Here is a 17,110-nt window from a genome sequence, read left to right as displayed (position 1 = left end):
TAGTGTGAACTCTATTTTATAGAGGTTTAATGTAGGATGAGGAAAAGGTACCTGTTAACTGTGTATGTAGAATACTGTTACCCATGTTTTAACAGATCAGCTCCTGCCTCACCAACACATGGCAGTTTCAGTGGCTTAACCATGCCAGATTCTTTGTCACGAGAGCCAAGCCCAGTGTCTGAAATCATAGCCGATGATTCATCAGGGGCAACCCTATTGAACCCCAGCTCCTACTTTATGTCACAAGAAATCAAAACAACTCAGTCTGCTCCAGGCTCTCCTGGTAAGTTCACTGATGGTAGACATGGATTTTGTACTTAGTATGCTACTATTAGTATAATCTTGTATTAAATGAAAGTATTGCTTACATCAAGGGTATGGTCAACTATAGTGTATTCTAATCAGTGTGAACAGGAATAATATTTTAAATTAGGTTTTACTTCCATGTAGGCAGCTTGTTTTGGTCAGAAGTTAAATTAACTGTTTCTCTTGATGACAAGAAACCCATTTGAAATAAAAATGTATCTCAGAATGGCTGGTATGGGTATTAACACTTTCATTGATAAGGAGAGAACAACGTTTTGACCTTTCTACGTCATCTTAAGGTCGAAACATTGTTCTCTATCAATAAAAGTGTTAATACCCATACCAGCCATTCTGAGTTACAAATTAGCTGTTTACTGGGTTTTGATTCTATCTAGACAGCTTGTTTTGTTCAGAAGTTAAATTAACTATTTTCTGGTTATAATTCTATATAGACAGCTTGTTTTGTTCAAAAGTTAATGATACTTGTTTGTACAGACATTTTCTGTTTGGTTAAAGGTTATGTTATATATGTTTCCAGCATTCATAATTTCCATTTACCTGTTTTGGTTTACAACTTTAAAAGGTTTTTTTTGTACAACATGTTATATAAACACAAATTTGTACATTTATAATAATACATTCAGAATATTCCTCAGTTTGTCTGACCATGTAAGTACCTTGTGTGTTAAGAATTAATAGACTTATTTTCAAAAATCTCAAGGTTTTCTAACCTCTAGAACCTTTTAAGTGAATGTCAAAATATTTTTTATTTCTCACCCTACTATGACACTAATTGTATTAGCCTTGGTCCATTTAACCAACCTTGTAACCACAATTTAGCAGAAACATAAAGAATGATCTTCCTTTACACTAACTGTATCAGCCTTGGTCCATTTGACCAGTCTTGTAACCACCATGTAACATAAACATAAGGAATAACCTATCCTATCACTACTTGTATCAGCCTTGGTCACTTTGACTAACCTTGTAACCATCATGTAACAGAAATATAAGAAATTAATGTTACTTTTTTTTTTGCTATATAGAATTAACTGCACATTGCTTTTTCTAGTATGTATGCTTGAACTGCAAAGCCTAATTTGCACTGTTGAGAACATATTAAAGACAGTTTGTTTATTTTAACTTTGACCTAATTAATGTTCACTTTTTATATTTGATTTTTGATGATAAATAAAATGTGTGTTTTATATATATATATTTATAAGAAATTTTATTACATTTTTTCTAGCTTTCTTATGAACTTGTGTTATTAACAGTATGATAGGAATCATATTTCTAGGCCTAAGTTATAGTAATGATAGCATGGTCTTGGAACTTGTTTCTGAAGCATACCTCCTCTCACTATTTAGCTTTATCCTAATGAAGTGGTTTGGCAAAATGTGAGGGGAGGTAAGCATTTATTGGAAATTTTTTTGTATACCAAAATGTAAACCTTTCTAATTCAAGTATGCAATTTAGAATACAGAATATTCTAATGATTATAAGTAGAATGTCTTAATTAATAGAATTTATGCTTTCTAACTATGCTACAAGTGAGTTAAGTAATTCACAAATTTGGTCCAGTGTTTAACTGTTTTAATCTGATACTTTAATGGCTGATGGCCATGTCTCATTGACTAAACTGAAATCTTGTCTTTCTAAAGGAAATGTTAGTGAGACTTATTGACATTTTTTTGAAACAAGATGAAATTAGAGTAATGTGGAATATTGTAGTCAATGTATTGCTTATATATATTTAAAGCAAAAGGGTTAGTTGATACAAATTGATAGCTTAGCTCAGGGAATGTATAGTATATGTGTGAAATTATATGGCTTTGATAGCTTAGCTCAAGGGAATGTATAGTTTGTGCAAGATTCTATGGCTTTGATAGTTTAGCTCAAGGGAATGTATAGTGTATGTGTGAAATTCTGTAGCTTTGATCACCTCAATGTGGATTCCTGTACGTGGTGAGGGGACTTCCCAGAGAAAGTTCTGTACTTTCACTTTACCTCCTCTGGGATCTAAACATCCACCTCTGTGTTTGCTGTGCGTGGTGACCCATGAAAGGGAGGAGAGGATCCTGGTGGTTGAGGGGTCCAACTCCAAGATACCACTTTGGCCTTGAATTCCTGTAGATGGGCAGTCTTGGGGTGTCTCCCTCCCCCTCAAGATTAGTTGGCTAGTCCATTTGGGCCAGGGTCAACTGAGTGCCAGCATAAGACTTCCTCAACAGGTGTAGTAGACATTGTGTCTGATACTGGTGTTCGGGTATAGTGCTCACTAAACCCTGATGTGACCTTATATGGCACTGAAGTGCATCCCCTCATAGGACAACATGGTGGGTGGGGTCAGTAGGCACCGAAATATTCTTTTTTTATTATGGATACACTTCAGATAAAAAAAAAAAATAACAAGCATGACAGCATAGAGAAAAATCCAACTACTGGCAAACGACCTCTCAGTGATGACTTTGTAAGGTCAAACTCACAACTCAAATCTGTCCTGCAATATTTAATTATACATTTTTTAACTGAAAAACCCTCAGGGCAGATGTCTCCATTTTGTATTCAGAGGGTTCTAGAAGGGCTTGCTGGCTCACCTAAATCTGTAAAAAAAAAAAAATTACAATCTGGGAACATTTTAGTGGAAACAGCTTCATCACAACATTCCAAACTCCTGATGAAGCCAAAGGCCATTGCAGGATATACCCATTTAGGTTACTTCTCATTCTACTTTGAATTCTTCCAAAGGAGTTATAGTTGAGAAGGATATAAAGACCATTCCAGAGTCAGAGATCCTCACAGGCTTCACCAGCCAAGGTGTTACAGCCATGTGCCAAATTTTTACTCTTACAGATGGGATTATAGAGCTGACAAATATTCTAATATTAACATTTACAACATTGCGTCCTCCTACCACAATCAAGGCAGGATATCTGAATTGTAAGGTACAGCCGTATGTTCCTAACCCTGTTAGATGTTTTCATTGCCAATGATTTGGTCATTCAAAAATATCTTGCTGCAGTTCCTTGAAATGTGCCTGTTGTGTTGGTAAAGACCATGGTGCTTTTGAATTCCAACTAGGACCACATTGTATTAACTATAATGGTCCACATTCTTCCTATTTTACTTCTTGCCCTAAATGGGTAGAAGAGAAAGAAGTACAACATCTAAAGACAGTTCATAATATTACTTACCAAGAGGCTCAGAAATTACTTTTCCCAATTCCATCCTGGACTTATGCTGCTGTAATCCATTCCACTAGTACAGTAGGAATTCAGACAGACCTTTCCGTAACTCCTACAGAATCCTTGACAGTGCATCTTAATCTAGTATCCTTCAAAATCAACAAAGTTAAAGAATAAGTATCTACTTCTATCTCTGTCCATACCACATCTTCCAATCATTGCCCAACTTCACCTTGTTCAAGTCCAGGTGTTTCCATATGGTATTCCTCTCTTGATGCCCCAAAAATTAAACAATCCATTTGTTCATGTCCTCAATCACTAGAACATATGTCTACAAACTCCGACCTGCTCACTCGATCCAGAGCAGGATCACTAAAAGAAGGAATAACCCACATCCAGTAAAAAAAAAAAGCACGGTCACAAGTAGAAGGTCTCCATGCCATATTCTCCTCCAAAATAATGGAAAATGGCCATGCTAATCCAATGAAACTGTCAAGGTTTTCAATCAAATGTGAATGACATTGAGGATTTGATTGACTTTTATCATCCCAAATGTCTTTCTTTACAGGAAACATTTTTAAAACCTACTAATACAGTCACAATTCGACAGTACTCCTTGTATCGAAATGACAGGTCATGTGTAGGACAAGGGTATGGGGGAGTAGCACTGCTGGTTGATCAACATGTGCCCACCTGATCCTTGTCATTGAATATGCCCTTGGAGGCTGTAGCCATCTGCATCTTCTTGGGTCATACCATCACTGTTTGCTCTCTGTACCTTACCCCCTGGAAAAATTTATCATCCCTCAGACCTTGATGCCTTCATTGAGCAACTGCCAACCCCCTTTTTAATTTTGGGGGATCTTAATGGGCATAATCCCCTCTGGGATGGTTCTAGTATTGATGTGAGGAGTCGTGCTATAGAGCATATGCTCCTAAATTACAACCTGTCTCTCTTCAATACTGGCTCTTACACTTATTTTCATGCACCCAGTCAGTCATTTACTGCTATAGATCTTTCTACCTGCTCCCCTTTGCTTTTCACTTGGTTTTCTTGGGAGGTTGACATCAATCCACAGAGTAGTGATCATTTTCCTATCATATTAAGAGAGATGTGGCCATGGTCAGTGCCTCAATGAAAGTTGGACCAGGCCAACTGGCCCTCTATCACTGCTCTCTCGGAACTTAATCCTGCCATCTTATGTAAATCATCGATAGATGATTGTGTAGCAGCAGTAACTAACTGTGTTGTCCAAGCAGCTGCTCAGTGCATCCCCAAAACTTTGGATCTCTCCCACAGCATCCCTGCCCCTGGTGGAATTCTGCTTGTTCTATAAGAGGAAAAGATCAGAAACGTGCTTGGGATAAATTTCATAGATATCCCATACTTAAAAACCATATTGCATTTCAGCAAGCCCATGCACAGGCTTGATGACTTAGACGTCAAAGCCAGAAGGGATCTTGGATTAAATATACCTCCAGTGTTTCTTCAACTACCAGTTCAAAAGTCATATGGGACAAGATCTGGAAGGGAAGGTGATCTGCCACCCTCTCTATCTTAATATTCAATGGTCATGAAGTTGCTGATGCTCAGAGCATTGCCAATACTTTTGGTGAATGTTTCTAGCTCTTCAAACTCATTCCCTTCCTTCTTAGCTATTAAAACACGAGTTGAACATCTGCCTCTTTCTTTTTTGACTGATCATCCCTGTGACTGCAATTGCCCTCTTACATTGGTGGAACTCAAACTTGTGCTTCATCAGTCTGGCAATATATCAGTTGGACCTGATGATATACATTATGAGATGCTATGCCACTTCCTCCTGCCTCTCTTACTATTCTCCTGGCTGTCTTTAACTGGAAATGGCAGGAGAATGTCTTTCTTGATGCTTGGTGTCAAGCTATTGTACTTTCAATTCTTAAACCTTGGAAGGATCCAAAGATTCCTTCGAATTACCATCCCATTGCTTTGAGTTGTCTCAGTAGGACCTTACAGAGGATGATTAATGCTCTTCTTGTTTGGTTTCTTGAATCAAACAACCTTCTCTCACCCACTCAGTGTGGGTTCCAAAGACAAAACTCCATGATAGACAACTTAATTTGCCTTGAAACATCAGTTAGAGAAGCCTTTTTGAAGCAACATCATCTTGTTTTTTTTTTATTATTATTATTTAGAGAAAGCTTGTGATACAATGTAGAAATATGGCATCTTGCAAAACCTTCACTCATACGGGTTGCTTGGGAATTTGCCACTTTTCATTAAGCATTTTTTAATGAACCACCAATTCCAGGTCCTTGGAGTCCCTCAGGGCTGTGTTCTGAGTGTCACACTTTTCATTATAAAGATTAATATCTTCTGTGAACAGCTACCCCCTGCAGTTGCAAATGGTCTTTTCGTTGATGACTTTCACATTTCTTGTTAGTCATCAAACATGAGGTTTATTGAATGGTAGCTACAAACTGCAATCAATCATATACTTAAATGGACTACAGCAAATGGTTTTCAACTTTCTCTCTATAAAACTGTTTGTGTACATTTCTGCCACCAACAGTGTATTCATCCAGATCCACAACTTTGTATTAATGATGCTGTACTTCCTGTTGTCCCTGAGGCAAAGTTCTTAGGTCTTATATTTGACTGTAAATTAAACTTTATTTCCCAGATTAAGCAACTTTGTGTCTAATGTATAAGAGCACTGAACATCCTCCGTGTCCTCTCTTCCACCTCTTGGGGAGTGGATTGATACTCCATACTTAAAATTTATCATGCCCTTATCTGATCCAAACTTGATTATGGGTCTATGCTTTATGGTTCTGCCAGAACCTTAGCACTGAAAGTGCTGGATACTATCCACCTTCAGGGGCTTCAGCTTTGTACTGGGGCCTTTCTTACCTCTTTAGTCCAAAGTTTGTATGTGGAATCCAATGAACTCCTTCTCTATATTCATTGTTTGCAACTGTCTCTTGTGTATGCTTTCAAACTTCACTCTTTACCACAGTATCCCACTTGGGGTTGTGTTTTCCATCCTCAGTGGGTCACACTTTTCTCTAATAGAAAATCTGCCATTGTTCCTTTTAGCCTTCGTATTCAGGCACAATTAGAAAAATTGGATAGCATAGCAGTATCAACAGTTCGGCCTCTTCCACCATGGATATTTACTGTCCCCAAATGTGACCTATCTTTGAGTCATCTGAGGAAGGCTAGTACTTCTGATTGGAATTATCTATCTTTATTTGCTGAACATCTTTCAAACAATCTGTCCATTCCCATCTATACAGATGGTTCGAAATCAGATGACTTTGTAGGTTCTGCCATGGTTTGTTATAGTTCGGTTGTAGCACACAGAATCCCTTCTACAGTTTCTGTGTTCACTGCAGAACTGTATGCCATTTCTCTTGCCCTGAATCATATTGAAACTATGCAATATACAAATTGTACAATCCATACTGATTCACTCAGCTGTCTATTGGCCCTGACATCATTCCATGTTAGTTACCATCCCTGTTCCATACATGGACTATGATCCAGTGATCAAAATCTAACTATACACCAGTTGACAATTGACCTGGAGGAAGCAACAAAATAAAAAGCTTTTTCAAATCGAGCTTTCTTTAGCTCTTTGACCATCTTGTTTCTGTAAAAATCGAAGGGAAGAAGTTGTTTTGGCATTGGTCACAGTTTTTTAACTCACCACTTCCTTTTATCTGGTACTGATGCACCAATGTGTGGTCTGTGTGGCACTCAGGTCACAATCATACATATTTTATTATCATGCCGTCATTACAACCAAGAACGACGACGCCATTTTGAACATATTTTTAAGATAGGTCTGCCCTTGACATTAGCCAATGTCATAGGTGATACTGACTGCCTCACTCATGTTTTTACATTTTTAAGAGCCATTGGTCTTTTTAACTTAAGGTTTTTATTGGATTATACACTGTTTTAGCATGATTTCTTTTACATATTTTAATTTTTATTTTGACCTGAACCCAGGACTGGAACAGCCATCTTCAGGTGACTGAGAGCAAGTTTGAACTTAATGCTTCGGTCTTCTTGGCAGGTCTTAATTTTATATATTTTATGCATTTTTACCTTCGTTTCCATATACCATTATAGTATACTACATCTTGTTTGGCGCAGATAGCATAGTAGCTTTGTGCCAATAAAATAAAATACCTACCTACCTACCTGTGGCCTTGATAGTTTAGCTCAGGGGGGTGTATAGATGTTTATTGTAGTACGGTAGATAGTGTATAACATATTAAACTAGATGTTTATTGTAGTATGGTAGATAGTGTATAACATATTAAACTAGGTGTTTATTGTAGTATGGTAGATAGTGTATAACATATTAAACTAGGTGTTTGTTGTAGTATGATAGATAGTGTATAACATATTAAACTAGGTGTTTGTTGTAGTATGATAGATAGTGTATAACATTAAACTAGGTGTTTGTTGTAGTATGATAGATAGTGTATAACATTAAACTAGGTGTTTGTTGTAGTATGATAGATAGTGTATAACATATTAAACCAGGTGTTTGTTGTAGTATGATAGATAGTGTATAACATAATAAACCAGGTGTTTGTTGTAGTATGATAGATAGTGCATAACATATTAAACCAGGTGTTTGTTGTAGCATGATAGATAGTGTATAACATTAAACCAGGTGTTTGTTGAGTATGATAGATAGTGCATAACATATTAAACCAGGTGTTTGTTGTAGTATGATAGATATTGTATAACACATTAAACTAGGTGTTTGTTGTAGTATGATAGATAGTGTATAACATATTAAACTAGGTGTTTGTTGTAGTATGATAGATAGTGTATAACATTAAACTAGGTGTTTGTTGTAGTATGATAGATAGTGTATAACATATTAAACTAGGTGTTTGTTGTAGTATGATAGATAGTGTATAACATATTAAACTAGGTGTTTGTTGTAGTATGATAGATAGTGTATAACATTAAACTAGGTGTTTGTTGTAGTATGATAGATAGTGTATAACATTAAACTAGGTGATTGTTATAGTATGGTAGACAGTCTGGGCTTCCACAAGAAAAATAACTCTCTTAGTCACTGTGGCTAAACAAAGTAATTTTCTTTTAGCCACAATTTTAGGTTGCCAAAAACTGTGTGGTGCATAACTTTTAATATGCATCAATTCCATCCAGTAAAAAATAGTTGTAATTATGTGAAAATCTACAAGATGTTAAGTTTTGTACTACTTTTTTATTCCTCAGCAATCTTCCCTGCCAAAAAACAAAATAAACATGATAAAGAGGAAAGTAGAGAGATACATTTCTCAAAATAACACAGAAACAGAAAAAAATGACTTAAAACTAGAATACAGTAGCATGACTAGTAAGTATAAATCCAATGGCAGCTCTTCAGCCAAATCATTCTCAACAGAAAATGTGGTAGAAGTTTTACACCTGAGGTTCTGAAGCACATTTTTCAACAGGGAATGGTACCCACGTCTGTCTTTGTGAGTGACCCAGTATCTGAATGCAGAGTCGAAGTTAATATGATGTAAAGGTTTGGACTCCATGGAAAATCTTAGTAACATTTCTGTCTTGGCCACAGACAGACTGCTCCTGGCATCTGTTTTGATGCTGTTGTACTTGCTAATTCACTGCTCACAGTCAACAGATGTAACTGGAATTATTAATCCAATTGCTGCAAGCTGAGACAGATTTGTAAAAGTTTGACGGGTCTGGTGGATGTATTCCTTGTAGAAGCTCTTCATGTTTCTTTTTTTGTGAGCATCCTGTAAAGGTTTGGACTCCATGGAAAATCTTAGTAACATTTCTGTCTTGGCCACAGACAGACTGCTCCTGGCATCTGTTTTGATGCTGTTGTACTTGCTAATTCACTGCTCACAGTCAACAGATGTAACTGGAATTATTAATCCAATTGCTGCAAGCTGAGACAGATTTGTAAAAGTTTGACGGGTCTGGTGGATGTATTCATTGTAGAAGCTCTTCATGTTTCTTTTTTTGTGAGCATCCTGTTTCATTATGTTCCTTAGTAGCAGCCATTCAGTTAGTGCCTCATCCTCATTGACAAAAGGAGAGAAGTGCTGGATGAGTTTTTCAGATCATCCTCATCAGATACTGCTCTGCTGTGACATGAGCTAAATATTGAAAAAAATGACTTGATGTTAGTGTCTGGGAATGCTACTTGTAGTCTTGTGACCACCTCTTCAACAAATGACACAGCAGCTGATCTGTACTTTTCATGTTGTTTATCAATATCTTTGATGTCATGGCCTCTGTAAGAAGTGTAACCACTGGCATCAGGAGCTTGTGGGAGTTCCTTCAGTGTAGTCTGTGTGTAAGGACCAGGGATGTGTACCAGCGACTGAATCGACAGAATTGACCCATCAATAATTGCTTTAGCCTGATCATAAGATAAATCAGCTCTCTGTAGAGATTTTGACAAAAGTCCAAGAATGCCAACAGCGTCAGCCAGAAAATGTATCATCATGACATTTGCTGGACTAGACCATGTAGCAAGACTCGGCCTGAAATACCACATTCCATTGCTACGACCTGCAGGTAGCTTATCATAAATGCAATACAGTTGACTAGTGCTTGGATGGAATCATTAAAAGAGAACCATCGTGTGAAGAACACTTGCTTGATTTTGTTGCTTTTCTCTCCATGCAATGCTTTGTTCTCTTCCAGAACCCGACACAACTTAGGAGAATATTTCAGGCTTTTTGCAAACTGGTTCAAAACTGAAATGTACTTCACAATGTATGGCACCTGGTTTGTTGCCTTTTCAGCTGCCAACTATAATCGGTGTGTCACAAAATGACTTGTTATTATCCAGGGGCATTCCTCCTTAAATTTTGTAGAAACACCTGTTTTTATTCCCACCATCAGTTGCAAGTCCAACCAAGTCAACATCAAACAATCCTCGATCTGCCATGACAGGGCGCATTGTGTTGTAGATGGAATCAACCCCAGTGTTGGTCAGCTCACGCACAGCAAGGAATCAACTTGTAACCTCACGTAATGATGAAAGATACCTGGTACAAATTATCAGTATAGAGGTGTTTCCTGCATCAATTGCTTCATCTGCTTCAAGAGGAAAAAATTGGAAAGGCAATGCCTGAAAGTCTGCCTGCATTTCATCTTGAACTACATGATTTAGGGCACTGTACATATCATCCAGAGACTGGCTGTGGGTGTATATGAAGCTCTGTTCCACTTTGTGACTGAGTTTGTAGTTTCTTTAGAGAGGTCACTCTTTGTTAAAACTATATATAACAACTTGTGTTTTGAAATAAGACCACCAGTTAAAGTAATAAACAAAGATATTTGGAAGAGTTGGCTAGCTACTTAATTTTTGATAGATATTTTCAAAATGTTTCACTTTCAGAAAATTGTCAAATTGCCTTTTGTTTTATGAAAATACTGTAGAAAACAGAAAGTATCTTATTAATACTAGAATGAAGAATATTCTTACATTGAATACTTGTAGTGAAAGGAGGGAATGAAACTTCACAGTTGGGATGGCTTGCTTTGCTTGTACAAGTAAGTTGGCCATCTGTGTCTGAATGCCACCTTTACACCCCACATACACATTCACAGCAGCAGTTGACATGTCCTTCTTCAAAACTTGTGATGCTACTGCACTACAATAATCTTCTGACCGTGCATGCTTCACCAAGTCATCTATTTTAGGCTTAGTAGCAGTTTTCCCAGTGGTAGCATGAATATAAGTCTTCTTGTTCTCCATGCATAATTTGCAATGAAATATATTTTGTTGGGAGACATGTTCCAGCCAAGGAAACTGTGAAAACCAAGTTTCTTTAACAACTCTGTGAAAATTGAGGGTATACTTTTTTAACATCGACAGTCTGATCACTGCTGCAAGCTTCAGTTTATTCAGAGCTGTCTTTTCTTTTCGAAGTGGATTTCCCACCATCAGTTGATGTTGTTTCTTTCAACCTTCTTTTGAAAAAAACTTGATATATCTAACTGTTTAGATGTCTTTTTATCTGATCTAGGAGTTGTTATCTCAATTCAAACACATCAAACGAAACTTATGATTTCCACTTTGATACAGACCATATGTTGGTTTGATGAAAGTTAGGTTTTCTCTGATTACTGTTTGTGTACCACGGGCAGAATCAAACATGTAGCATAAGAAATACAAATAAAAGAAATCATTAGCAAAGCTGAGTAATAATATTTTTTTTAAAATTTAATTTGTTAGTTGTCATATCCCTGAAATAATATATTTTTATATATATAAAGAAAATATAGATAACAGTCGGTGGTAGTTTTTAAAGACGTTTCTTGTTTCTTCAACTCGCTGGGGGGCGCCTCTGGTCAATTGTCATCATTAATGGTGTGGATGGCAATAAAAACCACGAAAGCTATTAAGGCCGAATCTTGAGCAGAATAAATAAAGGAAAACCATCCAAGACCGAAGAATTATCATCTTTTGCCACTGTGGCAAAACCAAGACTAGATTTTTAGCCACAGGCTGTTTTTTTTGCCAATGGCGATGTGGCTAATAGCTAGCAGAAGCCTAGGCAGTGTATAACATATTGAACTAGGTGTTTGTTGTAGTATGGTAGACAGTATATAACATATTGAACTAGGTGTTTTTTGTAGTATGGTAGACAGTGTATAACATATTGAACTAGGTGTTTGTTGTAGTATGGTAGACAGTGTATAACATATTGAACTAGGTGTTTGTTGTAGTATGGTAGACAGTGTATAACATATTGAACTAGGTGTTTTTGTAGTATGGTAGACAGTGTATAACATATTGAACTAGGTGTTTGTTGTAGTATGGTAGACAGTGTATAACATATTGAACTAGGTGTTTGTTGTAGTATGGTAGACAGTGTATAACATATTGAACTAGGTGTTTTTTGTAGCATGGTAGACAGTGTATAACATATTGAACTAGGTGTTTTTTTAGTATGGTAGACAGTGTATAACATATTGAACTAGATGTTTGTTGTAGTATGGTAGACAGTGTATAACATATTGAACTAGGTGTTTGTTGTAGTATGGTAGACAGTGTATAACATATTGAACTAGGTGTTTGTTGTAGTATGGTAGACAGTGTATAACATATTGAACTAGGTGTTTGTTGTAGTATGGTAGACAGTGTATAACATATTGAACTAGGTGTTTGTTGTAGTATGGTAGATAGTGTATAACATATTGAACTAGGTGTTTGTTGAACTAGATGTTTGTATGGTAGATAGTGTATAACATATTGAACTAGGTGTTTGTTGTATGGTGGTTGTGTATGGTTATTAAACTAGGTGTTTGTTGTAGTATGGTAGATAGTGTACACATATAAGGACAAAATTTATTGCTAAATAAAAATGGTATTCAAGGCTGGCTACCAAACTTGAAATAAAATAACAACAGGACAGGGATGGAAGTGGACATTTCACTTGATTGGATAGTTATCATATGCAGATTTTATTGTCTCAACTTTGGTTGTACAATGAAATTCCGACATTATTATCTTCCTCATTTTTTTTTATATTGAAAGCTTGGTGTTTGAGCAGAATCCCTGTTGATGTGAATGTCATGGTGAATCTGAGAAATACCATACCCTATTGAATCATTTACAGTTTAGGTAAATACTGCAGAAGTTATCCAAAAGCAACAAAACCAGCCTCTGACCATAATTTCCTGTCTTTATTTGAGACTGGCATCAACCTGAAAACTCTGGGACCTCATCATGTAGTCTCAAACTTTTCAGGTGCCAAACCATTTCTGCAAACCTGGGTCATTCATGTTTTTCAGCAGCCAAGATCAAATGTCAGGTTTACCGTTTGGTTCGGTTACATGGGTGCACCAAACATGAGTAAACCTTGATCTTCACAGTATCAGTGAAAGTCCAATGTTGAGGAGAGAACTTTCTCTAGATGCATTCTTTTCCATACAATCACTTCTCTATCATAATAAACTTTCTCTCTTGATTATGAGTATTTATACTTTCAAAATTATTCATAATTTGAAGGAGATGTGTTCTTTAAAAGTCTTCAAACTTTAAAAGGGGCTTGTATGCACAATATCATTTCATAAACTCCATAACAAATCTCAGTACCAGAATATCTTTCCTGTCTAACTGTGGTAATTTTAGGTAACAATTTATGATTGCCTGACAGCATGTGGTAAATGGAAATAACTAGATTTATTCATGGAGTGAATAAATTTTATTCTCTAAAAGTAGAGAGAGTGATTCTGATCAGATATTTGTATATTCCTTGTGTTTGTAAAATAATGACAAAGTTGGTGACACTGAAAAGAATCTCTTTTATTTCACATTCAAAAAGAAAATGCAGCATATGTACTTGCACATAGAAAAAGACAGTTGCTTTTTATGGGATGTATTTATTCCCATAGCTTATATATTCTTGCAATAGACTTCTGTTGAACTAAGCACTATGAACCATGGAAGTACACCAGAATTTGATAGGTAAACTAGCTTTCTTTAACATTCAACATTGTTATGTCATAACCAGTGTTTCCTTGTAGTATAGGTCATGGATAAACTAGCTTTCTTTACCATTCAACACTGTCATGTCATAACAAGTGTTTTCTCTCACTTTATTCAGTGTTACTCTGTAGTATTTCAGTCATTATTGTTTTAATTTGTTGTTATCTTTCATGTCAGGGTGTATCTCAGTGAATTTTATATCTTTGTGTCATATACACATTAGCCAAAATGTTGAAATTTTAATACTACATTTCACCTTGTACACACTAAGGTGTGTTAACTGGTCAGATCTGTTTATATCTGTCAGTTTAATGTTACATTTCAAATTGGTGCATACTAAGGTGTGTTAAGTGATCATAAGATCTGTGTATTATTAGTTAGCTTAATATTATATTTCACTTTGGTACATACTTTGGTGTGTTAACTGATCATAAGATCTGTGTATTATTAGTTAGCTTAATGTTACATTTCACCTTAGTTCATATTAATGTGTGTTAACTGGTCAGAAGATCTGTGTATATCTATTACTTTAATATTACATTTTACTTTAGTGCATGTTAACTGTTGGTATATGGAACTAAACCTCACAGTAAGTTCTTCCTGACAGGTGCTCATCAGGCGCACATTGTCTTAGGATCAAGTAGGTCTATACAAACCAGTAAACTGAGAGTTTTTACCAGCAGTCACCCTGTCACTATGGTGACAAACGGCACAACTAGCAATGGTCGTCATTTTGAAAACAACTGGCAAAATACTGGAAACCATGGTAGAGGTCATTTCTTTTACTTAAAAAATTTAATTTTTATTTATTTATGAAACTAGTAAAATGTGCATTCAAATTCTCTCTTTTTTATATGTAACGATTCCCTTCTAGTTCTGTTCTTGTATTAACCCTAAAGGTTTTGGAGTAACTAATCTTGCTTCTAATGGTGTGAACAAGTAATGGAATTTTGTATGTTGGAAATATATGTTCAGAATTTTGTGTTTTTCTATGTTTAAAAATGCTTTACTCCTTACATCCTGCTTGTGTTTCAGATGAATCTTACAGTCAGCTTGGAACAAACAGTAGTGAAGTTCATGGTTATTCTTCTAATCCTCAGCAACATTCAATCTCTCCTCTGCATGGACAACCCACGGTGATTGTACAGGGTCCTTGTTCTGGTGTCACAACCAACTCTGTTACCATTATTTCACCATCCTATGTTTCTTCCACTAAGGTTGAAGGACTTACTTTTGTCACACCCTCTTGTACATCTTCGGTGTCTAAGCCAGCTCTTGCAGTCCCAACAAAAAGATCTTTTATTAGTGCAGAAACTTCATGCCATAGTAACCAAGACACATGTGTTAGTTCTACTGGAGATAGAAGTGAGGTTAAACGACCACGGGCTGAAGAAGCAACTTTCTTTAATATTTGACTAGAATTTGTTACAAAACGTATTTACTTCCCATCTAAATTTTACTTAATTATTGGTACATTTCAAATCTTCACTTTTTATCCAATGAAATTTCTTCTCCATCTGTGAAAATCTTGCAATGGCAGATTGTCTTTTATAATTACATGTTAAACCACAGATCATGTGGTCTAATGATCAGTTTAACCACAGATCATGTTGTCTAATGATTAGTTTGACCACAGATCATATTGTCTAATGATTAGTTTGACCACAGATCATGTTGTCTAATGATCAGTTTGACCACAGATCATGTTGCCTAATGATCAGTTGGAACACAGATCATGTTGTCTAATGATCTGTTAAACTGTTTTTCAAGCTGTGAAAATTGTTACAATGGCAGGTCGTGTAGTCTTATAGGTGAGACCATAGCTCATGTAGTCAGATCCTACATTAAATTACACATTATAATAACTGAACCCAGTATCAAAAGTTACACAAATAATTCATGATATTTTAATGATGTTTCAAAGATCCATGAATTAGAGAAACTGGGATTTTTCAGTATTTGTTACCTTTGTAAGGTATATACTTGTAAACAGTATTGTTTTCCTTATGTCATGTAGAAATACTGTTGTTGTTATATAGTGAGATTCCATTAAAAATATTCTAATATTGTCATAAAAGTTGTGAACACAAAAACATAGCATAATTATTCAAAAATATTTTGTGTATTAAGAAGTCTAATAAAATAACCTGTTTATGTGATGAACCCCTAAACTTATGTTGATGTTGTGAAAGTCTAATAGAATGACCTGTTTATGTGATGAACCTCTAAACTTATGTTGATGTTGTGAAAGTCTAATAGAATGACCTGTGTAAGTGATGAACCCCTACACGTATGTTGACGTTGTGAAGGTCTAATAGAATGACCTGTGTGAGTGATGAACTCCTAGATGTACATTGATGTTGTATGAATAATGTGTGTATTTATGTAAGAAGCTCACCATAAAGTGTTTTAATTCATACTGTAGCACTGAATATGTTATATTAATGGAATTATATTTGAGTATGTAAATTTTGTTTTTGTTTTGATTTCATTCATCAAAGTAAGCATGAACAACAATTGCCATTATCACATAAAGTAACCTAAGTAATTACATAAACATAACAGTACATTATAGTGTCTTTAAAGGATGTTTCTTCTTGTTAACATACCTAGTACCTTAATGTACTTTTTACTTTCATTATTACAGTAGATTTAAACTAAAAGCAAACTTTGCTAAGACTTTGTTTACTTGATGTCACAGAGTGTAAAACACCAGAATATAAAAGGATCAACCTTAGGTGAAGTACTGTGTTTGGGTGTAAGTGCACAGAACGAGATATTATGGTTATTGTTAGAGGTTCTACACCACCATTTGAAAGTCTGTTGTGTTTAAATATGATTGTAATGCATTTCATTTGAGAGCTGTTATCAGTCAAAAAAAAAAAGTTTGAGAGTGGCCACACCATCTTACCACCAACAGTAACATACAATAATTGAGTATTTTCTGTTTTCTTTTTCTTAAATTACGTGATGTTTCTTCATTGTCTTTTGAAGATCTTGTTCTTGGTGTTTTGTTCTGATGAAAGGCTACTAATGCTGCTCCTATGAGTACTATATTTGCCACAACATCTTTTGGGCTTTGTAGGTGGAGTTGTTTCAATTTTTCAAAAAGTTAATCAT

The 17,110-nt window shown here is 35.7% G+C and overlaps 1 protein-coding gene across 2 annotated transcripts in view; it reads left to right on the top strand.

Moving 5' to 3' along the window:
• The window catches only part of LOC143238562 (forkhead box protein K1-like), a 32,537-nt gene extending 16,078 nt beyond the window's left edge, over window positions 1–16,459 (top strand). Inside the window, exons 5-7 of one of the 2 annotated variants that reach the window (XM_076478906.1) lie at window positions 96–283; window positions 14,598–14,756; window positions 15,026–16,459. In XM_076478906.1, the coding sequence (XP_076335021.1) occupies window positions 96–283; window positions 14,598–14,756; window positions 15,026–15,405 (727 nt within the window). In that variant the 3' untranslated portion in view covers window positions 15,406–16,459. The remainder of the gene's footprint in view (window positions 1–95; window positions 284–14,597; window positions 14,757–15,025) is intronic. The other variant, XM_076478907.1, reaches the window with a different exon arrangement.
• The last annotated feature ends 651 nt before the right edge of the window (window positions 16,460–17,110 follow it).

The sequence above is a fragment of the Tachypleus tridentatus genome, chromosome 13 (assembly GCF_004210375.1).
Source record: "Tachypleus tridentatus isolate NWPU-2018 chromosome 13, ASM421037v1, whole genome shotgun sequence".
Lineage (NCBI taxonomy): Eukaryota > Metazoa > Arthropoda > Merostomata > Xiphosura > Limulidae > Tachypleus > Tachypleus tridentatus.
The sequence above is the reverse complement of the archived record's forward strand: the minus strand, read 5'-3'. Positions and strand labels throughout refer to the sequence as shown.